Here is a 27951-nt window from a genome sequence, read left to right on the forward strand (position 1 = left end):
TTTTGTCCTGATAGAGGAGTGAGTACAATAGAAATAATTCATTCTTTGGGCAGGACTGCAAGAAGTGGTAAACTTTACAAATCTAAAGGTTGGTCTGAATACGGTGCTCGAGGAAAGGTCAGGGAGGTCACCTGAATCATTAATGATCATCCACTGGGGAAGTATGCATTGAAGACTTGATGGAAATCAGAGCCAGCCATAGACGGTTGTAATGTCTCAAAATGTTCCACGGTCTCAGTCCGTTAGATTCAGATCCTGAATGTCAGCGAGACCCTAGAAAATGCAGCGTTTATGGATGTGAGACACTGAAGGAAGAGTTCTCAGCAGTACAAGGAAATACTGACGGTAATTTATTATCGGACAAAATGTCCCTCTGATATTATCAGACTGACAGAGCCAGACCCTGAGCTGACATCATTTTAAAAACCTACAGTTAGTGTGTGTGTGTGTGTGTGTGTGAACTGGTGCGACAGGCAGAAATGCCTCCCAGGTAGCAAACACCTGTGCTTCCATCTAGGATTTTATCAGAACAGCATGTGGTTCAGGTGTGTGTTTGTATATATATATATATATATATATATATATATATAATATATATGTGTGTGTGTGTGTGTGTGTGTGTGTGTGGACAATGACCGGCTGCAGACAGACTGCAGCGGTCAGCTGGCTGGTGTTTATAAAGGGAGGGGAGGACGTGTTTGTCTTCGGGGAGTGATCACTCTCACCCTCAGAGCTGCAGACGGACTGATATCTGTGTTCAGGAGATAAGACTGAGAGGAAGTTTGAGACTCAGAGGTACTGAGGACGGTTTGATGCTCAGGAATGTAGAAAATTAAATTCAGAGTTTTAAAAGAGACTCATCAGACAGCAGGGCAGAGGAAGTTTTATTGTTTGGTTTATTTAAGTTTTTTAGGCCTCCGCACCAGTAATAACCGTGGCCAGAGGCGTTATGCTTTCCTGTTGTCTGTCCAATTCTCATGAACACGATATCTCAAGAACACCTTGAGAGATTTTCTTTGTATTTGGCATAAATGTCCACTTGTATGTGCATGTTAATGCATGTTCACCCACGATGTGGTTAACTTTTCGGAGCTGCATTTAAAGCCAAATATCTAACCGAACCGATATATCGAGTTATATACCTAATTTTACCACTGGGGGTCGCGTTTGAGCTATTTTTCCCAATAAAAGCCCATTATAGGTGTAATGGGCTTCCAATCCACTAGGTGGTGATAATGCTGTATTAACTGCCAATACACACAAGGTTACACAAGAAGAAGCAGGAGAACACTTCTCTGGCGGCAGACAGCTGAGTGGAGCTGCGGAGTCCGGAGTCCACAGTCTGCGGAGCCTCTGAGACAAACTAAACAAAACACTTGTAGGCTCCTCCACTTCATTTAAAAACATACATAAACCTTATTAAAGTGAAATTTCAGTTTATTTCAACCCGTCTCCTATCGTCCTAAATTTGTTTCAAGTGACTAGTGACATAAAAACAATAGTTAGCATGTTAGCCGTTAGCCTAGATACAGCCGGGGCGCGTAGTAGCGTCAGACCTGTTAAAACGTAAGTGAACGGGCAACCTTCAAGTGCAAAGTTAGTCCACTAAACAAGCTTTTTTTCCACAAAGACCGCCTCATATCGTTAGGATAAATGTCAGAGAACATATAGAAAACGACATGTAAACGTGTTGTCTTACCTTACCGGTGTGCTGCCATGTTTGTTTACCATTTAGCTCTGCTTTCCAAAGCGTGCCTGAAATCTCGCGAGAACAAGCAGCAACAGCTGGAAGGCAGAACCGGACAGTAGCCTGAAAAGTTGATTCATTTATTTTATGAAAGATTTATAGAATAATGGCTGACTTTTTGCCAGACTTCGACTTTGTGGAGGAGGAATTTGATTTTGCAGAGTTTGATGGCCGCCCTTATTTATTTGAGCCAGAATACACTGACGAAGAGCTTCGTGAAATTGAAGAACGGAGGAAGAGACAGAGAGAGGCGTAACAGGTAGAGGACGAGAGAGGAGGAATGGCTGCTGCAAGGCTGCTTAGCTCTGGAGATTGGTGGTGTACCTGTGAATGCTGTGCCCCAGTGCCCACAGAAGAGGAATGCCTCTGTTGCAAGGAATGGGACCGGTTGCAGCCTTATTTTCAAGGTCTTTGTGGAAAAAAAGCTTGTTTAGTGGACTAACTTTGCACTTGAAGGTTGCCTGTTCACTTACGTTTTAACAGGTCTGACGCTACTATGCGCCCCGGCTGTATCTAGGCTAACGGCTAACATGCTAACTATTATTTTTATGTCAATAGTCACTTGAAACAAATTTAGGACGATAGGAGACAGGTTGAAATAAACCGAAATTTCCCTTTAAGTTGTCAAAATGCATGTTACAATGCAAGATAAGTTGAATATAGTCCCTTGACACGCCGCTGATGTGAAAAGCTCCCCCCCACCCCCACCTGGTTTATCCGGTTGACGTGAATTAAACCGGGTGGAGCTCTTAAACCGGACCGAACCGGTTAAACCGGAAAATCGGCACAAGCCTAATGGTGTCTCCAGAGTCTTTCACGCCTGTCACATGTGCTCAGTGTGAACCTGCTCTCATCTGTGAAGAGAACGGGGCGCCAGTGGTGGACCTGCCAGTTCTGGTGTTCTCTGGTGAATGATGGAGCTGCACGGTGCTGGGCTGTGAGCACAGGTCCCACTAGAGGACGTGGGGCCCTCATGCCACCCTCATGGAGTCTGTTTCTGACAGTGTGGTCCGAAACATGCACACCAGTAGCCTGCTGGAGGTCATGTTGTAGGGCTCTGGCAGTGCTCCTCCTGTTCCTCCTCACACAAAGGAGCAGATAGCTGTCCTGCTGCTGGGTTGATGCCCTTCTACGGCCCTGTCCAGCTCTCTTCATGTGACAGCTGGTCTCCTGGTATCTCCTCCATGCTCTTGAGACTGCATTTGCAGTACTGTGCAGGTTCAGTTTGGTGATACACACACAAGCGCAGAGAAAGCACACAGCTGGGGGTTGGACCCAGTCACTTTTCCTTTCCCATGCTTGTAGATACAAAGACCAATCACAGATAACCCCGTTAGATAAAACACTAGGCTTCACAAACACTTTCCCTGGCCATCATTCACTGTTAAAGACACACGTCCTTAAATGATACTCTCAAATAAAAAAGCATTGTAAGCTGAAGTTATCATTATCATCATTTGGTGCCATGTTGTTGAGTGTGTTTTCAAACCTTTTCTCTCTGGGCCGGTTTCTTCAGAACATCTCCTCTAGTCGGCATCACGTCTTTCTCAGTCCCACAAAGTTTTAATGAGGAGCATGAACCATGATTTGTTTCGGCGTAATGTTTTGCAGCTGCATAATTCATGTTGCCTGTACAGATTGTAGTTTTGTGCTCAGATATTCATTGTTTCGGGGGCCGTTTGGTACATCCCACTATAGAAGCCCACAGGGACATGATAACATGTAAATGACATGGGTCCGTTTACAGTTCATAAATTCCTGAATAGGAATTTTCCTCCCAGTGTAGGGATGATTGAATGATTTAGTATTTGTGGTGTTGCTGCAGAAGGCACAATTACCACATCTGCACATGCCAGTTGAAGTCAACCATGTGGTCTTGTTTGGAGTCATGTCTTGTACATGACAGTATTTTCAATGGTAGGTGCTCCCCTGAAGGAGAAAAGGGGTGGCGATTTAGAAAAGCCCTTCATGGATGGTTCTGCTTGGAGTGCAGTGTCTCTTGATAATCTCCTGTATCAGTGAATCACAGTGATAATGTTCAGTGGAGAAACAAGCCCGGCTTGGATTCTTTGTTTTTATATTGGAGAGTAGATCAGGACGAGGGGTGATGTTGGCATGTTGTATGGTTTTTTGAAAAGAGTTGGAGGAGTAACCTCTTTCCTTGAACCGAGTAGCCATGATAGTTTTTTGGAGTGAAAGTTTTGAGGATCTGAGCAGGTGTGCTTGATCCTCAAAAACTGTCCAGCTGGAATATTATCCCTCAGATGTCTGGGATGGTTGCGAGCAGCGTGCAGTATTGAGTTACCTTCCATATCTTTATGGTATATAGAGGTAGGAATGGTTCCACTTTCATCTTTAGAAATTGTTCAGTCCAAAAAAATAGTTGTATTCAGAGGTGCAATTTAGGAAGCTTAAGCTTTTGTTCAGATATGACACAAAGTAGGGATGTTCCTGGCGACTAATTTCTCTGTCAACTAAACTAGTCTAAAAACAGGAAAGCGTTGTCATATCTGATTCTGTTGTTATGGAAGTCCAGCCGTCTGTTGTAATAGCCACATATTCTGCCTTCCTCATGTTGAATTTGATCTCCTCCGTCATTTCATGGTGAATGTGCTCCAGCGTGGAGGTTATCACTTTGGTGTATTCAGGCTCAACATATTCCATTGACTTCCTGAAGCCTCTACCTTCAACAGAGTTCAGTGGAAGCATATCTTGCGAGGTCATTGTCGAGATGAGCTGCGTTACCTTCTCAGACCAGGCGGGATCTCAGCGTCTCCAGGTGAACGATGTCAATTTGAGTGTGGCTACTCGCACCGCTAGCAGCAGCAGCCGTCGTTCCGTGCAGGTTAACATCCAAATGCTTGAGTTGAGTCGAGTGATTATCTGCCATTTTTTTCTGACACAGCTGACACGCTACCCTGTTTTCATATTCTAGATCAAAGTGCTGCCAAACCGCGCTGGTTTTGTGAGAGGACGTCTCTCAAATTTCCCACTGTGCTGTTTTAAAACTCCAGTCTACTCGAGCATTACTGCGGGGAGGGAGACTGCTGTCTGACGGCTCTGTAGCTCCCACTAGTGGCGGGCGGCTGCATGAAAGTTAAGTGGCCTTGTACATGAATAAAACACTAATTGGTTTAAGCGACTAATATTTCTGGTGCGATTCATTTAGAGGTCTAATCAAGTGCATCCCTAACACAAAGTCACTTTGTGTTGTTGCTGTATTTCACTCTCACTTTTGTCAGTCACAGATCGCAGCCCTGGCTGGCTGCACTTATGGCGGCACAGTGTAGGCCTGGGTGGTATGACAAAATTTTCGTATCACTGTTTTAAGAAAAAATCATATTGGTTTCACGGTATTTCACGGTATTTTGCTCAGGTTCAGCCAACTCGACATGCTGCTGTGTTGTGCTATGGCCTATTCAAGTGCCGGAATTTGTTATTTACCTGACAACGCCTGAACACAACACACGCTCCGCTCTATTCATTTGGGCTCCACTGACTGCGTACGGAAGCGACACGTAGAGAAGCCAGCGGGGTTGTTTACCGTTTGCTGAACCGAGAGGCTGCATGTAGGCTGCATGAAATGTTAAAGCATTTTCCACCTAAGTTATTACATACATTTGAGTAATCTACAAGTTTACTGTACTGTTTGTCATCTACTCGCTTTCAAATGTCCGCCACAGACATTTACACAATGTCACAGATAAACATGGGTAAATGCATGAAAAAAATCATCACATATCACCTCTGATAATGGTTTATTCATTTAAAAACACACTGTGCTTGTTTAGCACACTATTTCATATAGTTTTAATCTGCTGGAGGGTCGCGTAGGGGAGCGTAGCGCAACAAAAATAGAAGAGTCCCGTAAAATAGAGAGTTGTCGCGCGACAGACAGGGGTTGTTGCGTTGCTCCTGTTGCCGGTGGAGCCGCTGTAATTGATTAACGGGGGGGCGAGCTGCTACGGGACTCGCGCTGCAGACATGTCGCGCTGCTGATGTGCCCGGTGGAGCCTGGCCGTAACTGTCTCGGACTCGGGACGTCTTCGGTCAGGAAAATGCGGTCCGAGCCGTGCTCAAGTGTGCTTACCTGTGTGCGCTTTGTCTGTGTGTGTGTGTGTGTTTGTGTGCATCGGGTTGCGTATAGGGAGAAACACTGCTCTTTTTGGTATGAGTTCTTCTGGGTCATCGTGTACAGTTGCTTTGCTTTCAGGACTCTCTCTGGCAGCCATTCTCGCCTCTAAACTTTTCTATGCTCTCACCTGCTCAAGCGTGCCTGTGGTGTGCAGCGGTGAAATGGGTCCCCGCTGAAACACTTTCCTGCCGCGCACGTTCCGGACGTTGTTTGGGCTATTCACCGGTATTGCGGTATATGAAAAATTCATATCATAACGAAAATAAATACCGGTTTTCGGTACAAACTGGTATACCGCCCAGCCCTAGCACAGTGGTGCAGTGGTCAGCATTGTCCCCTCACAGTAAGAGGGTTCCTGGTTCAAGCACCAGGGTGAGGGAATTTGCATGTTCTCCCTGTGTCAGCGTGGGTTTCCTCCAGGTGCTCTGACATGTTCTCCCTGTGTCAGCGTGGGTTTCCTCCAGGTGCTCCGACATGTTCTCCCCGTGTCAGCGTGGGTTTCCTCCAGGTGCTCTGACATGTTCTCCCCGTGTCAGCGTGGGTTTCCTCCAGGTGCTCTGACATGTTCTCCCCGTGTCAGCGTGGGTTTCCTCCAGGTGCTCCAGCTTCCTCCCACAGTCCAAAGACATGCAGGTTAATTGGTGACTCTAAATTGTCCGTAGGTGTGAATGTGAGTGTGAATGGTTGTCTGTCTCTATGTGTCAGCCCTGTGATAGTCTGGTGACCTGTCCAGGGTGAACCCTGCCTCTCACCCAGTGTCAGCTGGGACAGGCTCCAGCCCCCGCGACCCCCAGTAGGATATGTGGTTATGGAAAATGGATGGATGAATGAAACATTGACACCCACTTTGATACAAGGAGGGAGGCAGGGGCCTTACGTGATTTGTAGGGCCAATGCAACTTGCATAGTGAGCGTACGGCCAGCTGGATTTGTTTGTGTGACGTGTTAAGGGTTGTTGGGGGCCCTGTGCTCACCACGGGGCCCCCAACAGCCTGTTAGTTCACTTTTGCTTAAGGCTGGCTCTGCCTGTGGTCAGTTTATTTTGTGTGTCCTTGAATCAACTAAAACCAGAATTGCTGATGTTTTAAATGAAGGTTGACAGGGGAACTGGACTTTGTGTTTTTTAACACAGTTTGAGGAGATGGTTCTGATGTGCTGTTTGTTTTCCGTCAGTCTGATAATGAACCTCTCAGGTTTACCGATCCTTCACGAGAGCTGCAGCAGACTGAACTCTGGTCAAAATATCTGACAGCAGCCTGACGTGTTATTTTCAGATTTTAACAACATGTAGTAATAATTGTGTAGCATCACAGCAGGAGTTCAGTTCAGTTTATGTTCTGCAAGACTTCACCTGCTTCCTCTGCACACTGACAAACTGTAATTTATTTTTCTCTTTTAAAGGAAATCTAAATAAATGTCTTGTGCAACTTGATTTACAGTCCAAGAAGCAGTGAGGAAGATTACGCTGCTTTTTCAGAGTCTCAGGATTTGAAAATTGCAGCTGTCAGTTTTATGATTTGTGTTTTTTTTCCCTCCATTTTATGGTTTTTACTCTGGGCTTCTTGTCATCCAAAGGCAGAAACACATTTAAGATTAAGTATGTGCAGTTGATATATTCCTTCATGATAATCAACAGCTTTGTTAGTTTGTTGAATGTGCAGCATTGTGTGGCTCCCCTTTAGGACAAAGAGTCTGCAGCCATGCTAGCAGCTCTGTGAGGCTGCACTTGAGCTAAATGCTAACATCAGTAGTAATGCTAACGTGTTGATGTTTAGCAAAAATGTTTACCATGTTCATTATGTTAGTTTAGCATTGGTTTAGTTTCGCAGGTATTTTGTAATAAACCTGAATTGCATATGAATAGTCAAAAATATTACGTCCTATGTTTTTTCCTAATGACTTTTTCTTCATGGGGAAATATGTGAAAGAGAATTCATACAAACTTTGGAAAGAACCATCACAGTGCTGCGAGAAATTGAGTGCCTACACTAGACTCTGTGACGACGTGATGGCAGATTGTTCTGATGAAAGTCTGCTGTGGTGAAACTACAATGTTTCAAAGATACTAAGCGAGCATCTGTATTGTGTTGTTGTTATTTATTTAACGTATTTGATCTAACGTATTTTGTTTAAGCCCAGTTCAGACCAAAGATTCATGACGAGACAAGTTAAAATGTGCAGCTTCTTGCAATGTGCTGTTCTGCAACGTTCTAACAACCTGTCAGTTCACACCAAGTCACCACCATGAGACGGCGTATCATCTCTAGTCAACAACTCTCTGTGCTTCTGATCTGTAACGCTGACAGGAAGTGACCGCCATGAGACGGCGTATCACCTCTAGTCAACGACTCTCTGTGCTTCTGATCTGTAACGTCGACAGGAAGTGACCGCCATGAGACGGCGTATCATCTCTAGTCAACGACTCTCTGTGCTTCTGATCTGTAACGTCGACAGGAAGTGACCACCATGAGACGGCGTATCATCTCTAGTCAACGACTCTCTGTGCTTCTGATCTGTAACGTCGACAGGAAGTGACCGCCATGAGACGGCGTATCATCTCTAGTCAACGACTCTCTATGCTTCAGATCTGTAACGTTGACAGGAAGTGACCACCACGAGACGGCGTATCATCTCTGGTCAACGACTCTCTGTGCTTCTGATCTGTAACGTTGACAGGAAGTGACCACCACGAGACGGCGTATCATCTCTGGTCAACGACTCTCTGTGCTTCTGATCTGTAACGTTGACAGGAAGTGACCACCACGAGACGGCGTATCATCTCTGGTCAACGACTCTCTGTGCTTCTGATCTGTAACGTTGACAGGAAGTGACCGCCACGAGATGGCGTATCATCTCTGGTCAACAACTCTCTGTGCTTCTGATCTGTAACGTTGACAGGAAGTGACCACCATGAGACAGCGTATCATCTCTAGTCAACGACTCTCTGTGCTTCTGATCTGTAACGTTGACAGGAAGTGACCGCCATGAGACGGCGCATCATCTCTAGTCAACGACTCTCTGTGCTTCTGATCTGTAACGTTGACAGGAAGTGACCACCACGAGACGGCGTATCATCTCTAGTCAACGACTCTCTGTGCTTCTGATCTGTAACGTTGACAGGAAGTGACCGCCATGAGACGGCGTATCATCTCTAGTCAACGACTCTCTGTGCTTCTGATCTGTAATGTTGACAGGAAGTGACCACCATGAGACAGCGTATCATCTCTAGTCAACAACTCTCTGTACTTCCGTTCTGATTTGCAGCTTTTCAGACTTATTTTGTGGCTGAATATAATTTGTAGCTTCTTAAAATCTGAATGAGGATAGTGATAGTGAGATACTGGCTACAGTGATGAAACAAAACCAGCATCAGATGGACTGTATTCATACAGTCATCCTCCTGGGCGCCTCCTGTTACAGGTGTTCTAGGCATGTCCCACTGGTAGAAGGCCCCGGGCAGACCCAGAACACGCTGGAGGGATTATGTGTCTTATCAGGCCTGGGAACGCCTCAGGATCCCCCTGTCCGCTCATATTTATCCACATACTTCCCAGTTAGAATGATTATATGAAAATAATTGTCACATTTATGTGTGAAAGGCATAGTGTTTGTAAACAGCTGAGCGGTGCATCGCTTTAAATGCTGCTGCTGCTGCTGCTGCAAGAAACAGAATTATCTCCTGTCCTTTCATACAGGATGGTGCAGAGTAACTTCTGCTAAAGGAGATAAGAAAGGAAGCACTAAAGCACCTTTCCTCAGCATTTAGAGAATTCGACCAGCTCTTATCATGGCTGCCACTCAGATACTTCCAGGACATGTCACTCACCAGCCTCGCACTAATTTGCAGTCCTATGTTTTGTCTTTATTGTATTTCTGAACACAAATACGTTAGCATTTGTAGCATAATTTATTTTTATTCAAATTATCTGCGCTCCTTCATGGTTTGCAATTGTGAGACTGTGATTGAACTTTCTGTAGATGTTTCTGCTCCCCAGAGGATGATCCATAATGATCTCAGAGGCCCTCTGACCTTTCCTCTCGACCGGGTTGTCAGTAAATGTGCTGATCGCAGCTGCTGCTCCCCAGAGGATGAACCTTTACCCTGTGACCTTTGCTCCAAACTATCCACAGTGAATAAAGGAGGCGGCAGCACAGATACGGAAATCTAAGATATAAAAATAACACTCCAGGTGTTGAACCACACTTTATGTTTTACTTTATGTTCTGTGTGTGTGTGTGTGTGTGTGTGTGTGTGTGTATGAGTGAGATGTCAGTGATGCAGACACTTTGCATGTGCTGCAAAGATCGTTGCCATGACAATTGGGGGAGTTGTCATGCAGCACAATCAGGAGAGGACTGTGTGTGTGTGTGTTTGTGCATTTTTGACAGATAATTACAGACAGTGGCTGTAAACATGTATGTACAGAAATTTGGGGTTGCCAGCTTTGTTTTGTTTTCTCCTTTGTGATGGGTGTTGTTCAGTTCATCAAATTAAAATTGGAGCAATTTATTCTTTAGTTATTTTCTAAGCAAAAATGCTAAAAATTCCTGAATTCAGCCTCTTAGCTGTGAGGATTTTATGCTTTTTCTTGGTCATACGTGATGGTACACTGAATATTTTTGGGTCTGTTTTTGTGATTTTCAGACTTTTATAGACAAAACGTTTTTGTTTTTTGATAATAAAAATAGTAATTAATTGCAGTCCCATTAAGTAGACGACCCTGCTCTGGGTGTTAGAAACATCCTGAGACCTCTGAGGCAGATAAAACTGTTTACAGTGTGAGGTAAGGACATTACATACCTGCAGCTGTCAGACGTACAACTTAATAATTCTGTTCCTGGAAACATCATGTTGAAAATCTAAGTTTCTTTACCTGACAGAAATGGGGTCCTGTACCTCCCGGCAGGACGATGGCCGACGGAGGAGCTTCACTGTGTGTGTGCTGTTCATGAACACACACACCCTAAGTGACTACAAGGGACATACATTTCTCCTCCTGTCACTTCTGCTGTGCACAAACTATTTCAGTCCGAAGCAAACGTCTCTGAGAGGAAAAAAACAATCAGTCAATTTGTGGAAACGGTGTGACGGCTCAGTGGGCTGTGTGTGTGTGTGTGTGTGTGTGTGTGTGTGTGTGTGTGTCGCCTGGAGGTTGTAGGGCGCAGTGTGTTGGTGGCCAGTGTGGAGAAAAAAAGAAAAATAATAACTGCCTCGCAGTAATGCCTAATTATAAAGGGCTCTTGCTGACAGCGCTGTGGTCAGAAAATGATTCTCGTGAACAGATGATGATGTTTTAATGAAGTGCAGCACCAGAGTCAGATGCAACAACAAAGGTCCCGTAGTTTAGGGAACATTAGACATTTCAGGTGAACTCACTTATAGTTTCAATAATAAACTGTTGGAGCCAAAATCTTTTGACTACGATTCTTGGTGTCATGATTTGAAACATAACTAGCTGGTCTTAAAGTCTAAACCAAAAGAAAAAGGCTGGAGTTACCGCTGGGCCGGTGTGAAAATGTTCAAACCGGTTTGACATTAAGCCAAACACTGGACTGGACTGGTATACCAAACTCTTTCAGAGGAAAACAAAAACAGATACAGTCAGAGCTTCACATTTACAGATGTTATTTTAAGAATCCTCACATCCCACTGACCAGTCTCTGTGATGCTTCAATAATTAAAACAGCCCATGTTATCAGTAGACTCTGTATAGTTCATGATGAATGTATTTAGTCTCCAACGACTAAACGTGACCATCAGTCACAGAATAAACCTTCAAATCAAACAAATAAAATTTAAACCTCTGAAATTCAGCTCAATGAAAAGTTTATCTAAAACCTTATCTTGCTGAGTCAACAATCATGCTCCAGGTCTTGCAGTTGGTAGAGAGCAACTGCAGCTGCCTTGATCTTGGGAGATTCTTGCTGTCCAGTTTGTTATGACGTCAGAGACACAAAATTAACCGGCGTGGAGTTGTGTGGAGATTGCTGGTGATCAAATCTGTGAAGGCCTGGCCCATCTCAAACACGCCTGGTGTGTCTGGTTATTGTGTGGCATCACAGAACATCAGAGCTATCTGTCCACACTGAATCTGTTAAATATTCACTTCTGTTACGACACGTTAAAGAACCACTTAAGTATCAGCTGTGCGCTCCAGATAAGAGAAGGGTGAGTAGCCTATGATATCTTTCTACGTTTGTGATGTTACTTTTTAAAAAGAAAGAAATCACTTTTTTTATTGTGATATTGACAGGAAATTACAAATGATGTATTTGAAGTAAAATAAAAAAGGTCATGAATTTTGTGTTGCTATGCACCTCACATTTCTGTGCTCTAGGCGCCTGGCGTTTTGCTTGAGTGCTATGAACTCCTCGAGTCGAAAAAACTTCAACTCAGAGCGGAAACTTGCCCGACATCATCTTAACTTTTTCCCCATTTTCCAATGGGATGATTTGAGAGGCGGGGCTTCTGTGGTGGTCACGACAACAAATTTACAGGTGGTAAACAGTGGAGGAGAAACTGGTGGTAGTGGTTGCTGGATACCCAGAGCTATACGGCCTGATGATAGACAGCAGGTTGTCAAACTGCCCCTGAGTCATCCTAAAATCTGCCTGTGAACGTCCATGATGGAGGAGAAGCTCCTGGACCAACTGGTGGTACTCCCCATGATCCAGCCTCTTTTTTAGGGTCTCATGTACCCACACAGATCTCTGTTTATCTGCTGACAGCCTCTCACCCTCAACCAGAGCTACAGACAGCACCCTCTGCCTCAACATGGCAGCAGCTACACACTGATTACTGGGAAATAAGTTTAAAATTTAGCAAGCATTTTTTGTTTTGCTAGTGGCATTGAATTAAAAAAAACATTGGGCCTAGCATTTAGCAACCTGTAAATTGCTTTCTCTGTGATCGGGGTCTAATCCTGCCATGTCTCATCTGCTCACCCCAAAAAACACATGAACTTTCAAGTAAACAAACATGGCATGCGCCCATCTGCCGCCTCCCACCTCTACTGAAATCTAATCTTCATGTTGCCGTGCTCAGCTCGGCAGTAAATTTCACAGGCCTGTTGAACACTAGTGGCTCAGTAAGTCCATTTATAAACAAAATGTTATGTTATTCAAGTTGTCATATTGCTTGTTACTAATTCAACATGAGTTGGATTTAGCGCCATGGACCGTCGGCACAGGTTGCTGCTGTAGGCTACTTTTCCAGAACGTGTCATAATGACAAATGTTGGCTCAGCAGGTTTACACTCTCGTACACCGGACTGGACCAGAGAAAGTGGAAGTCAGCCCAAGTCAACTGGGAGTACACCACCTTTTATTAAAAAATAAGAAATGCAATATGTAAACATATCTCAGTCAGTATGAGAACAATAACGTGAAGGTAAACTTCACCACAAACAGTTGGTGTGTGTCCTGGAGTCAGGATGCTGCTCAGTGTTAGCACCACATCTGCTGCAGTGGAGAACGGTTTCTGCTGCAACACGAGCACCAGAGAATCTCATCGTTATCTACAGTCGTGTACAGATGAAGGTCTGTTTAAATGAACCATGGAGCATGGACTGAATAATCTTCTTCACCTGAGGTGTGTGTTGCAGTGCGTCTCCGTTAGTTGGCTCATTTGTTGGTGCTGGTATTCTGTGCTTCACTTTGCTAACCTTGCAAGCCTCGTTATTAAGTTATTAAAGCCAAAGTGTGCCCAGAGGCTTCCCGTGAGACTTGCTCTGCTGCAGGGAACTTTTAAAGTTACAAGCACCAGCAACATTTTCTTTTTTTTTTTTACCTGCATTAAATCTTTACTTTTACTAATTTCTTCAATAATTCAACAAAACTTATTTGATGTACCATGTGCACCAACTCAGTTCTGTAATGCCAGTCTTTCTCTGTCCTTTCTGGCTACTCCATGCACCTGTACCGTAACTGCAGGAATAGACGTGCATCAAAATCCAAGCAGCAGCTGTCTTGACGGTGCTGCTGTGCTGTGCTGCTCTGTCTGTCTGTCTGTCCAGGTGCTGTCAGCGTGAGTCTAAGCAAAGCTTCAGTGTCCTCTCTCTGAGCTGCTACGTTATCAGATACACATTTGTTTTTAATTGTGTGAGAAAATAGACGTGCAGTGTGACAGCGTGTGAAATCTGTCAATGCTCAAGAGTTGGCAGCACTAAAAAACATATGTTCTGTCCCAGGTTACATGGACTAGTGCATTTAGACATGAGAATTACGTACAGTATGTGGACCACTTTTGATATGCATGTGGTATTTTTAGCCCTGATTGTACTGAATGCTGTACATCGTCCTGGTGCTGCACTGTGCCCTTGTGACAGTTTGTCTTTGTCTTTCTGTGAATATAAGTAGAAACTATAAACTTTACAAAGTCTTTGGTTTGTTTACAACCTGTTTGATTGTGTCTCTTCATTTTAGTGACATCACCATGTTCCCTTCTCCGGGGGTGTAAATCACTGGTTTCGTCACAATACGACATATCAGTTTAATATTGACTGGTATCACAAAGTCTGCGCCACGATAAGATTTCGATTTGGTGCGATACAGGGGCCTGTGATCGATGTGAGACGATAAGTTGTCACCTCTTTCTTTTTTGCTTTTGGCCATAAAAGATCAAAACAACACGTTAATAATGTTGATAGTTATAAGTGCAGTAGGGTTTACTTTATACTGTCTGACCATCTGGTTTAAAGCCCTGAAGGCAAACTTCCCTAACAGCCATAAAACACGGATTAACAACAAGATCATTTAACAAAAGTAATTCAGGTCGGGAATAAGTGTCACAGTTTGTAGGCATGTCAGTTGTTTTTGCTAGTCACTCATTAGCTTAAGCACCTTTACATTGCATAAATTAGCCTAGCCGCTAGCAGAGTTTTTCTCTTCTCATAGCGTTATAAATTACACATTAATTTTCTCACGCACTGTTGCTGCATCTCTCGACAGAACAGCACGCTCTGTTTCAAACATTGTTGAGACAGAGCAGCTAATGTTGCTGTTAAGAACTGTTGATTGAGATTTGAGATGACCAGCCAGATGGTTACGTTGTGTTTTTTCTCTCATAACGTCATTGTTTACATATGGCATGTGTTCTGTCTGTTGAACCATATTTTATCCAAAATCAAAAAAATTGTTCACACAGCTGATTTGTTCCTGAGTAAATATCGCCCGGCCTTAGTAGGTGTTGGTCACTGGGTTTCGGTACCCAAACCTAGAAGTGATTGACACAGCTGTGAAAATAAGACCAGAAAGTTGTATGATACTAGATGTACTCCCATCTGTCTTCTTTTCCCCTGGTTGTGTTTGGCTGCCTTGCTCATGGGCGGGCTGGTTGGTTACGAAGCTAGGAGAAGATCCAGGCAGGTGTGTCCACGGAAAAGCGGCAGCCATTGAGATGCAGTTTTATATAATTACCTCTGTGTATCGAGGCACTGAGAAGATTACCCTTACTGTGTGTGTGTTTTTTCCTGGTCACACACACACACACACACACACACACACACACACACACACACACACACACACACTTTGCCCCCCGTCTATTAATCTGAGACGTCTGACAGATATGTCTCGCTCTCACTTGGTTCGTGTTTTTCTCACCAGAGCAGCATCCTGACAGCTGAGAGTGCTGCCGGTAACGAAGAGAAGTGGTAGTTTTTCTGTGGAGTCATGCCACGCGCACGCACGCACGCACACTCACTCACACACACACACACACACACACACACACACACACACACACAGAGCATTCTTTGTGTTTATTGATCTGCCATCGGGAGGTCGGTGCTGCTGCCCAAATAAGCTGTTAACTGTCCTTGATAACCTATCATCTCCCCCGACGAGAGGAAGCAGCTCAAATTAAACCCTTAAGCATAAACAAACCTTAATGTGCACCACATAAGCACACACGCACACACTAACATCGGCACCTCCTCTCGTTGATCTCCCTCAGACAGGAGCAGAAGGTCAGATGCCTGACCGTCACAACTGGAAATGTAAAAGCTGTTAAACCTCTGGTCTCATCACATCAGCCGAGTCTCTGCTGTAACCCGGAAACATCTCCTCGTCACAGGGAACCTCAGCGCTCGGAGCTGTTACAGCAGGTTCGGCAGGTGTTGTGCACGGCGTTAACAAAGGTGCAAATTAAGTTGTGAAGATTCTACTTTCAGCCTTTTTCAGACTCGCGCCTTGATATGTAAACGCTCTGACACTTTCACATGTCGTGTGTCATGTTGTGTCTGAATAGGTTCCTGAGTCACAGTAAAAGCTGCAACTGCAACGTGACTAAATGTTTCTCTTCAGTTAAATAGTTACGCTTACTGAGAACACACATACTGTACAGTAGACAGTGTTTACGAAACTGGAGAACTAAGCTCCAAAAATGTAGGTTCCCTCTGCAGCCCAATTGCCAGGAGGAAAGTGTTGGCATTGTACGTTTCTGCAAACCACAGATACATCACATTCGTATGTTTCATAAGTATCAAATCAACGTTTCCAAAGTGGCTCAGCATATGAGCTGACTTTGTCATCTGGAGGTGGAGGGGTTGAGAATCCTGCCAAGCTGCAGATCACGGTTTGACACCAACAAACCAAAAACCAGTTGTTTTTATCAAGTCATTGCTGAGTGTCCAGCGGGGATAGCGCCTAGGGGATAGTGGACTTGTGGGGGCCAACGGCTACAGCAGAGAAGCTAAATTTAGACACTGATACCTGGAAAAGTTTCTGGGGTAGAAAAGTCAGACTTTGTGACATATCCCAAACACTTCAACACTGCTCGAGTCTGAATTGAAGGCTGTAACCACAGACTGTATGTGACGACGCATCTCTATGGAGCTTTATCCCTATCTTTATTCACTGAATGTAGAGTCTGTTTATAGAGACTATGCTGAACATGACTCAACAGCGTTGTTGTGGTGGTAACGTTGAAGTCATGCAACTGAGGTGTAGTTTCTTCATAGTCTAACATTCGCTGAAATTTACTGATAACAGGACTGCAGACTTTTTATGCTTTATCTCTCTTCACATTAGATCAGTTTTGTCAGTTTGACACACTGCTGTTTGATTTAGTTTGGATTGTTTCCTGATGATTGACAGTTTGACAGTTTTCTTTGATCCTCTGTCTCGTCTGCTCAGATCATATCAAGTGAAGAGGCATCACTGACTAAATACCCTGTTTACTTGTTTTGCATAACTGATACTGATATCACTCAGCGCTGTTAAATTTTTGGCTGAAGTTTCAATCTTTTAAATGACTAAACCCACTGTTATCAAGCCTGTTCCTGATGGAGTGTGTTGTTCACACGGCAGTGACACTGCAGTCACATCTTTTCAAGTTTTTCCAAATCTAATATCTCTCTGAGTCATAACTCTGTCAAATCTAAACACGCAGATGTGATATACATTTTTAGATTCAGCGTGGTCCATTGCACATAAGCCACTTTTTAAAGTGTTTTTTTTTTTTTTCATCTTTAGTGTGAAAGTAATTCAAGCGTTGACACTGACGTTATGACTCTCCATTCTTTAACATTTTACCTCTGGAAACTGTAGTTCCAAAATTAAAATTTCAAGACAAGACAAGCCAAAAGGACAAACAAAATATAAAACCCTGTTTCCACCGAGCAGTACGGTACTAAAAGGTGGAGCTGTGAACACTGCAGTCTGATTGGTCAGTAGAGGACGCTCACTCTGCTCAGGGCTGAGTTGTGTCTGGATTTGAGGCTCATGTAACCACTGTTCATACTGTGGAGAGTTTTATTAGTAAACTGTGACTATAAAATGAAAGGATGTGTTGCTGCCTCTCACAGCAGCTGGAGTCTGAGAAAAAATAACTTCATTCACTGGGCCGACTGCCGGCAACTTTTAAGGTGGAACGTTAACTTGTAATGTTACTCAATGCATGAGTTGATGACGTGAATCCATCAGCACACCTTAAATTTCACTGTGACAACTTTGACCATCACTTTAGTTTTTATATGACACACACTTTTAGTAATGACTTTAAAAATATAGACTCATTTGGAGCGGATTATGTGAAGGTCATATATTCTAATCCTCACTTCCTGTGGGCTACAGCAACACTAAACCCCTGAGCTTGCCTGAGAAGGACTAAATGCACAAAGCTGCTATTTTTAAATATCCCATGGAGAGAGACTCTCACTGCAGCCTGTTCTATTTTGTTGTGAAAATGTGAGCGTGCAGCCTCGTTCTGTGGACGATAAACCAGGTGCAGACTTCCATCTGTGTCACCGCTGATGAGGAAATACAGCGAGGGCATTGCTCTGGCCTCTAGCACTACCGTAAGAAACCTCGGAGTAATATTTGATCAAGATTTGTCTTTTAATTCTCATTTAAAACAAACCTCACGGACTGCATTTTTTCTTCTCTGCACTGGCTCCCTGTAAAATCCAGAATTGAATTTAAAATCCTACTGTTAACTTATAAAGCTCTAAATGGTCAAGCTCCGTCATATCTTAGAGAGCTCATAGTGCCATATTATCCCACCAGAACACTGCGCTCTGAGAACGCAGGGTTACTCGTGGTCCCTAAAGTCTCCAAAAGTAGATCAGGAGCCAGAGCCTTTAGCTATCAGGCTCCTCTCCTGTGGAATCATCTTCCTGTTACGGTCCGGGAGGCAGACACCGTCTCCACATTTAAGACTAGACTTAAGACTTTCCTCTTTGATAAAGCTTATAGTTAGGGCTGGCTCAGGCTTGCCCTGTACCAGCCCCTAGTTAGGCTGACTTAGGCCTAGTCTGCCGGAGGACCCCCCTATAATACACCGGGCACCTTCTCTCCTTCTCTCTCTCTCTCTCTCTCTCTCTCTCTCTCTCTCTCTCTCTCTCTCGTATTCTATTACTGCATCTAGCTAACTCGGCCATTCTGCATGTCACTAACTCGGCTTCTTCTCCGGAGCCTTTGTGCTCCACTGTCTCTCAGATTAACTCATATCACAGCGGTGCCTGGACAGCGTGACGTGTGGTCCTGCCAGATGCCTCCTGCTGCTGCTGCCATCATTAGTCATTAGTCATACTTCTACTGTTATTATACACATATGACTATTGTCACACATGTATACTGCCAGATATTAATACATACTTTCAACATATTGTACCACAGTAGCCAGAACTATAACTATGATATTATTACTTTCATTAATGTTGTTGTAAGCTACTGTCATTACCTGCATCTCTCTCTCTCTCTCTCTCTCTCTCTCTCTCTCTCTCTCTCTCTCTCTCTCTCTCTCTCTCTGTCTCATTGTGTCATATGGATTACTGTTAATTTATCATGCTGATCTGTTCTGTACGACATCTATTGCACGTCTGTCCGTCCTGGAAGAGGGATCCCTCCTCAGTTGCTCTTCCTGAGGTTTCTACCGTTTTTTTCCCGTTAAAGGGTTTTTTGGGGAGTTTTTCCTGATCAGCTGTGAGGGTCATAAGGACAGAGGGATGTCGTATGCTGTAAAGCCCTGTGAGGCAAATTGTGATTTGTGATATTGGGCTTTATAAATAAAATTGAATTGAATTGAGTGCTGGACGGAGCAGTGAGTGACAACAACCCCGCCCACATTTAAGAGGACTGTCTGAACAGAGAGAGAGAGAGAAGGAGAGAGAGAGAGAGAAGGAGAGAGAGAGAGAGAGAGAGAGAGAGAGAGAGAGAGAAGGAGAGAGAGAGAAGGAGAGAGAGAGAGAGAGAGAGAGAGAGAGAGAAGGAGAGAGAGAGAGAAGGTGCGAAGGTGCCCGGTTTTTCCTTTCTCAACATGAGGCGGAGGCGGCACCATCCTGATCATGTGCACACACCTGAATCTGAACCGTGGCTTCAGCCAGCCCAACACTTTTGTATTTGTATCTTATGAGTTCTATCTGTGTGAGGTGATTTAGGTGACACTGTATAAGAGAGAATTTACTGAACATTCTTCCCAAAAGAAATTCCCCCCAAAATCATGAAAAAGCATATTTTCCAAACTTAAACGCAGCAGTATAACCAACAAGAAACCACTGATGTGTGAAGTGATTTTGAGGACACTACACTGGCTAACAGTGAAGTTATTCAGTATTTTTGCAGCAGGTTATCTCTGTTCAGTGTTGCACTCACTGCACAGTCTCTGCAACACTAAGAGCTCTTCAACAAAATACTTTTCTTCTTTACCAGTGTGAGTGTGACTCACGACTCACATTTTCATCCCATCAGCCGAGCTGTGTCTTTGGTTAATGAATAAACAGAAGGACAAAGAGAAAAATAGTTAAACCGACAACTTTTGTTTGAATTTTCCCTTTTTGCTGAACTGATGCCTGAAATATGGCAGCGACTGTTGAACATTCACTCTGCAAACATTGCAAACCTCTCAACTGCATCAGAGTTCAATGTTTTACAGCCATACAGGAACTTTTGCACACACAGTATAAAAGTGTCAGGACCCAACAACACATTAAGAAGATACTTCACTAAAATGTCAACTTAAGCCCCGTCTCCACCAAACCCTTTCAGTCCAGCCCCTTTGGAACCAGCAGTAACCCTTCAGACATGGTACCTAGACCCTCGGTGTTTTCAGACAGTCCTCTTAAATGTGGGCAGGGTTGTTGTCACTCACTGCTCCGTCCAGCACTCAATTCAATTCGAACTTTAAGTAGTTTAGGGACTCAGTGCTCTTGGTGGACAAAATAATGTCATTGTCATGTCATGTCATTAGATCTAGGTACCATGTCTGAAGGCTTACTGCTGGTTCCAAAGGGGCTGGACTGAAAGGGTTTGGTGGAGACGGGGCTTAAGTTGACATTTTAGTTAAGTATCTTCTTAATGTGTTGTTGGGTCCTGACACTTTTATACTGTGTGTGCAAAAGTTCCTGTATGGCTGTAAAACATTGAACTCTGATGCAGTTGAGAGGTTTGCAGTGTTTGCAGAGTGAATGTTCAACAGTCGCTGCCATATTTCAGGCATCAGTTCAGCAAAAAGGGAAAATTCAAACAAAAGTTGTCGGTTTAACTATTTTTCTCTTTGTCCTTCTGTTTATTCATTAACCAAAGACACAGCTCGGCTGATGGGATGAAAATGTGAGTCGTGAGTCACACTCACACTGGTAAAGAAGAAAAGTATTTTGTTGAAGAGCTCTTAGTGTTGCAGAGAAATGAAAAGCCGACAGCAGCTAATCCTCTCTGCTCGCTGAGAGCCGCTCTGAGAGCCAGCGCTCCCTCAACATTTAGAGATGTCGACCCGCTGACCTCAGAGTGGTTCTCCTCAGCGGGAAGGTTTTCGAAGACTGGCAATTTGAGCCCAGCATGCAGAGCGACGTCCCTGAGGGGGAAATTACACCTCCACCTGGATGTTTTCCACCGCTGACGGAGCACAAGTGCGCCGCGTTCACTTATCAACCCCCCTGGGATAAATCCATTTCCTGGACACAGAAGAGGAGATGGGGAGGCACGAACAGAAATTCAACTGAAACCTGACAGGCGGCTTTTCACAGTGCATATCCAGCTCCTTTTCAGGTTGTCGCCCCTCATTTCATGGGCAGGATACATTTGTATGAGGGAAGCCATTACTGTAGCCGTCAACTGAAAGAAGGATGGTGAAAGGAGAGAGCGGCTGTGAAATTCAGCCAAAACGGCCTCAGAACAGGAATGATTCTGTAGTTGCAAAGTATTTCCATTCAGGGGAAGAAAGCACATAATGGAGGTGTTTGTCAGCTCTGAAAAGGTGGATGAGACTAATTTAAAACTACAAATCAGATTTTGGGAAGAGAAAATCACAACCTGAGATTCACCCTCTAATACGTCTTCAATACCAAGAATTAAGTCTGAGAAGAGATGACATTATTTCGTCCACCAAGAGCACTGAGTCCCTAAACTACTTAAAGTTCATCCTTTTTGATACCAACAGAGTTGCACATTGTTATCATGATATATTTGCTGTGACTATTCTAAACTGTATGTTTAATTTTCTGACCTTTTGTCCATGATTCTCTTCTTTTATACTCAATCATGTATTTTGTTGTGTTGTAATGTCTTGAATCCCTCCACAATGGATGTATTCAGCTGTTCCTGGGAAGGGCTTCCTCTTGTAGCAATTGTGGGTTTTTTGTGTGTGTACTTGTGTGTTTTTTTTGCATCATATTTCCTATCAAACCATTTTCGTTTGATGAAAAGATGTGGAGAAGAAAGACACGGAGTGGCTCATAGCAAAGGGCCGCAGGTTGGAATTCAACCCAGGCCGCTGCAAAGAACTCCGCATACATGGGGCGCACACTCTACCAGATGAGTTAGAGGTTGCCTCATGGAAATACACTTCGCTAACAAGTGCTGGACTTTCTGTCATTTGTAAGTGCAATTGCAACGTTACATCAGTGTGGTAGCACTGTATCGTAATCAGCACAGTGCACCTGGGAAAGGCGCCGCCAAAAGTACCAGAGAGGACGAAAAGAGTCATTTGGTCTTAGCATTATAAATGACATGGTGACATGCAGCAAATGGTTGCAAGCCGGAGTCGAATCTGTGACCGCTGCGGCGAGGCATCGACTATCCACTGCGCTACCGACGCCCCTAAGTAAAACATTTTTTAAACACAAATGATGCCTCTTTCCAACTGTAGTAAAGTCAACAATGAGCTACGACCTAATTTTCGTCAAAACCAGCCAACCGCCGAGATCAACAAATAACAATGCGTGCAGGCGGCCATGACACGACCGTGCAGTGAGTGCAACACTGAACAGAGATAACCTGCTGCAAAAATACGTAATAACTTCACTGTTAGCCAGTGTAGTGTCCTCAAAATCACTTCACACATCAGTGGTTTCTTGTTGGTTATACTGCTGCGTTTAAGTTTGGAAAATATGCTTTTTCATGATTTTGGGGGGAATTTCTTTTGGGAAGAATGTTCAGTAAATTCTCTCTTATACAGTGTCACCTAAATCACCTCACACAGATAGAACTCATAAGATACAAATACAAAAGTGTTGGGCTGGCTGAAGCCACGGTTCAGATTCAGGTGTGTGCACATGATCAGGATGGTGCCGCCTCTGCCTCATGTTGAGAAAGGAAAAACCCTGTATTTTGTTAAATCAGATCTACAAAGACGTCTGACTCTGCCTGACACGCTTTCTCCCCAAATCTGTGAAGATGGATGTGTGTTTTTAGCATGAATGCGTCCTCAGCTGCTGCTGCTGTCACCTGCACCACATTTCACTCTGACACCGGCCTTCAGCAGGAGTTTCCTTATCTGTAATAAACTGTTTCACATTTTCAACCTGTTAGATGGAGGTTTGAATGCGAGCGGTCTCAACCTGCTGCTTTTCATAAATTCACCCGTCTCCTCCTCTCCTATGGTTAAAGGCGAAACCACAGCGGCTCCATTTAGACACAGAAAAGGCGAGGAAGCCCACACAAAAAGCTGTCAGCAGGAGATAAGTCTCTGCTCACTTTGTGTAGCTGGAAATTGGCACTTTGACTCCCAGAATGCATTTGTTGCTGGCAGTGTTGCAACAAGCGGAAGAATAATGGTTTAATTTTCCCCTGACGCCGCTGTCCGCTCGACGCCTCATACATATGCAGCTTATGAGCCGCAGCTTCTGGTGACTCTGCCGCTCATGAAAACTTAAAATTCTCCTACAACACAATATGTCAGCTGTGGTTCACTGCGCAGAAATTACCAGGACAGATGACATTTGTGGGAATGATTTTTTCTTCTCTGGCATGACTGTTCTGCTCTGCTGAAATGCTCCTCTGAAAAATGTTGTTATTGTTGGAAAATGTTTATTTCACCAAACTATAAACTTGAATCCAGTGGGTAGAGGTGGAGAGGTAGGTGAGCAGGTAGATGGATGACGGATAGTAGGGCTACAACCTGCAGTCATTTACATCCTTTGACTTTTGTGCTGGTCTCGTTTGTTAGTGCTGGTGAGTTTGGTGCTCCACTCCACCAACATTAGCTATTATTAGCTACGTTCCTGATGTGGTACAAAGTCGGCACAAAATATCATTACATAAAGCTATAATGTGCCCGAACACTTGCCTCTTTTTAATAGAGGAATAGATGGTAACTCTTGGATGTGTGCATGCTGTACATCGTCCAGCTGCTACACTGTGCTCTTGCAGTTGCGTTCTTCCAAAGATACTCTATAACAGAAGATATCCCACTACAAGCTGCGCCAATGGAACCAAATGGTGTACACTTCCAGTCTCCTATGTGGGCGTGGTCGTCTCTCCACTGCATCCTCCACTTCTTCTGGGAGTGTAGGAAACGTAGTGAGGATGGATGAAATCAGACTGAAAACAATGCAACACTATCTAAAGTGTTGTATAATGTACTATATAAAGTAATAGGGATGCAGGATAATATTGGCATGTCATCAGAATTGGCCAATATGGACTTTAATATGAACAATTGGAATCGGCCAACATGCTTCTTATTTTGCACAACCAATGAATATTACATACATTGAAAAGTATTGTATTTCATGTCTCCATCTGCTGGTGGGCCATCATGATAAGAGTATACATGTATAATATGTTTATTCCACCACAGAAGAGACTTGATGATCACTTAAATTAGGTGGGGGAAAAATGTGGATATATTGATATCAGTGTCTGGAAATGAAAACAGTTCAGTTCAGAACGAGTGTAAAACTGACCTCACGTCTTTGAAAGGTTGGCCATGGATTCCAATGAAGGCAATTTGTGCTTAATGAGCTCAATATCTGGTATGGTCCTTTTAAAGAATTTTCATCAGTCTCAAATCATGTCTCAACATTTTTTCCAGCCACACCGAGACACATTCGTCTTCCTGTGTTGTTTTTGGAGAAGTTGGTTTCCTAATGAAAGACATTTGTTAGATAATGAGACTCTTCTCTTCTCTGTAATGACGGTGTCAGACTCTGTCACACTTTAACAATGACTCTAATCTTGTACTTTTGTTCTGTTTCTCATCCATCTTGACTCCCCATCATCTTCTGCTCTTCCTCTCCATCTGTTCCTAATTGATTACACCCTCCTCTGCCAACGTCTCTCCTCTCATTCCTCCTCCAAAACTCTTTCTCTCTGCACTTTACTTTTCTCCTCCATCTTCTCTCATGTCTTTCTCAGGTGAACAAGCAGCAGCTGCAGGCGGTGAAGGAGCGTTTCCTGGCCTTCCTCAACGGGGAAACTCAGATTGTGGCGGATGAAGCTTTCTGTAACGCTGTGAGGAGCTACTATGAGGCAAGACGACTATACTTTTACTCTGCTCTCCTCTTTTTTGCTTTTTAATTCTGACAGTGATCCAGGTGTCCTTCAGAGACAACTGGAGGCACAGTTTGGAGAGTTGGGACTCTCCTTTGGTTACAGATGTGCCGTGACAAAACTGTCATGCTCTGATTATTGTGGTCCAATATGCAAACAGTTTTACCCTCCGAGCCTGAAGTGAATTTTTGCTACGGGCAGAGCTGGCCTGTGAGGAAGAACGTAATATGTTTGAATCTTGAGGGAGCCAGTTTCCTCTTACCAGCTCATACAGTGTGTGCCCTGTTTTTTTTTTGCTTAAAGCAACAAATTGACACTGTGGTTGCTCCGGCAGGGCAACCAGCCAGTGTTAGCATAGCAAGCTATGGCCACAGTAGCTACAGCTAGCTGGACGTGGAGCCTGGTTTGTTGGCCCTGCTGTGGTGCTTGTATCTCTGTCTGACTGGTACACAGCTGCACCTTCATGTGCACTACTCATAAAGGCAAAGGTGCTGCACAGTGTTCACTTTGGCAGCTGAGGAAGAAAGTAATCACAGTTATTACTGGAGCTGATGCGAATACTTCGAAGCTTTGATTGCCATGATAATCGATGTCTAAATCAGTTTTCGAAAGCTCTGTTTTTCTTTACCATCACCCTAAAAATCCCCAAATAACCCATAAATCAAGAAATAGTAATCCAACATTATTCATTTTGCATCAACATCAGTTCTGAGTTATTCTCAGACAAGGACATTAGAACATAACGATAGGCCCAGTGTTGCGTCTCCGACAATGTGACCACCTCTGACAGGCTTACAGATACGCTAGAAAGATGTCGATAAAGTCTAGTAGGGGCTTCAGAGTTTGCAAAGATGACCCCCAAAGAGCCGAGTGTCGAATTTGCCAAACTAAACTGTTATATCACAAATCTGCAACCACCTGGCAGATCACCAGAAAACTGTACGTAACAGCTTAGCGGTCTTGCAAAGTATTTTTTTTTCTGGCTATTATAGTTTGTGTTTCTGCAACCTGCATGCTAATGTGTCTTAAGTACTATTCGGACGGGATTAGTTTTACATAGGGATGTGGACTAATTTCAGTTTACCACAGGATGTCTGCAATATAAATGTCTGATTTGCACGGGACAAGAAATCTCTGTAATTCTAGTAGCCCAATATGAAATATTGCCCATGATCAGGATTGTGTGTACACAACGATTAGCAATATGGATTTATATCAGGCCTACCGAACACAACCAGAGTCTTGTGGCTCCGAAAAGTGCTTTCTTCTCGACCTTTTTGATTGGTCACCCACGTAGGGCTGTGCAATCATTAGAAGAATGTCCACTATCACGACTGCTGACACCGAATGCTTCTTCAAGCGCCTCCATCATCCAAAAAAAAAAAAAAAACGTGGAAAACTAGTTGATAACATAGGATTAATATTACCCGAGGTATTTTCTCTGGACCTTTTTACAGAAGGTAAAAGTCGCCGTAATTTTTACTGACATTCCCCGTAATGATTACAGACATGGTGCGTTGGGACGGGACTAAAATCCCTGGTAATTATTACTTTACCCCACGTCTCTACGTTAAACTAATCCCGTCCGAATAGGGCTTTATTGTCAAGTTATTTTAGATGCAAGAACTGCAACATAATGTTTCAAAAAATGTCCTTTGGTCTCTCATCCCTCCTCCAACTATCAGTTTATTTTCAATATTTCTCAGTTAAGCTTAGATGCTACAGAAGTGGTTGGGACAGCTATACAGCAATACAAACCATGATGACAATTGGCAGTGTCATTACCATCTGCATGTATATCTTCAAATAAGTGTTTCCCTCTCATCAATGCTGTCTGGGGATCTTTAGGAACCTCACAATTGTGTCACAATTCGATTTGAAACAAACTTATCTTTCGAAAAGGATCCCTTAAATTAAGTTATTAAATAATTCATACCAAGATACATTCTCAGTGGGACATTTTAAATTCTAAAACAACACCAACTTACTAACAGAATATAGAACAGCAAATTTAAAACAGTAAGCTTCACCAGAATTTAATTAGTATCAGTAAATATTAGAAACACACACAGACAAAGTATATTAGAACAAATGTATTAATTAAAGAAGAAAAATAAAATTAAAACACAGCTTATGAAATAAACAGAAATCTGAACTATAATAAATATTGAATACATTTTTTTATTAATTAGCTGGAACTGCAAAATAGTCGTCACATTGTAATTAAACTTTTTGTAATTTTTCTTTTCAGTAACAAACTTTTTCCAGTTAACATTAAACGGACTAAACTTCAGTCAGAAGTTGAAAACATCTTTGGCATTTATGCACTGAGCGACTTCATGTAGCAAGTTCATTGTTGGTGTCTGGGTCTCTCAAAACTGTGAGAATAAGACCCAGGTATTAGAAATGATTAGAAAACTAGCAGAAATACTCCTTTGACTTCAGAGCTGTTGTTTGGAGGTTCTTTTCTCCTTCCTGCGGTTTCAAACTGTCCCGCATTCAGCGCTGGTTGTTGGACCATCGTACCTCCGTCCACCTCCACACCACTGATGACAGAGTGGTTGTTGAGCTCTTATGGCACAGAGTAATGAAATTTATCACCAGAGTCAGGCTGAAACCGATTAAAAAATCGACCTCACCAGCTGTTTTTATTGTGAGGTGGTTTTTCTGTCTTCAGGAGCACAGTGCCACAAATCTCTCTCCTCCAAAGGAGAGCTTTTTAATTTCCATCACCTTTGCTCCCTGTAACCACCCACATCTCCAAACAGCTTCTCTCGGTTATCACTGAAAATACTTTTTCATGCACACTCATCTACTAAAGGCCTTTGCACACTGAGTCAGTTTTTTTTAATCCGCCATC

At 43.5% G+C, this 27951-nt stretch overlaps 1 protein-coding gene across 4 annotated transcripts in view; it reads left to right on the forward strand.

Moving 5' to 3' along the window:
* The window catches only part of cadps2 (Ca++-dependent secretion activator 2), a 335426-nt gene that overhangs the window by 46568 nt on the left and 260907 nt on the right, over positions 1 to 27951 (forward strand). For all 4 annotated transcript variants that reach the window (XM_049574196.1, XM_049574198.1, XM_049574197.1 and 1 more), the window contains exon 2: positions 24957 to 25070. In XM_049574196.1, coding sequence (XP_049430153.1) covers positions 24957 to 25070 — 114 coding nt within the window. The remainder of the gene's footprint in view (positions 1 to 24956; positions 25071 to 27951) is intronic.

The sequence above is a fragment of the Epinephelus fuscoguttatus genome, linkage group LG4, assembly GCF_011397635.1.
Source record: "Epinephelus fuscoguttatus linkage group LG4, E.fuscoguttatus.final_Chr_v1".
NCBI classification, from domain to species: Eukaryota; Metazoa; Chordata; class Actinopteri; order Perciformes; family Serranidae; genus Epinephelus; species Epinephelus fuscoguttatus.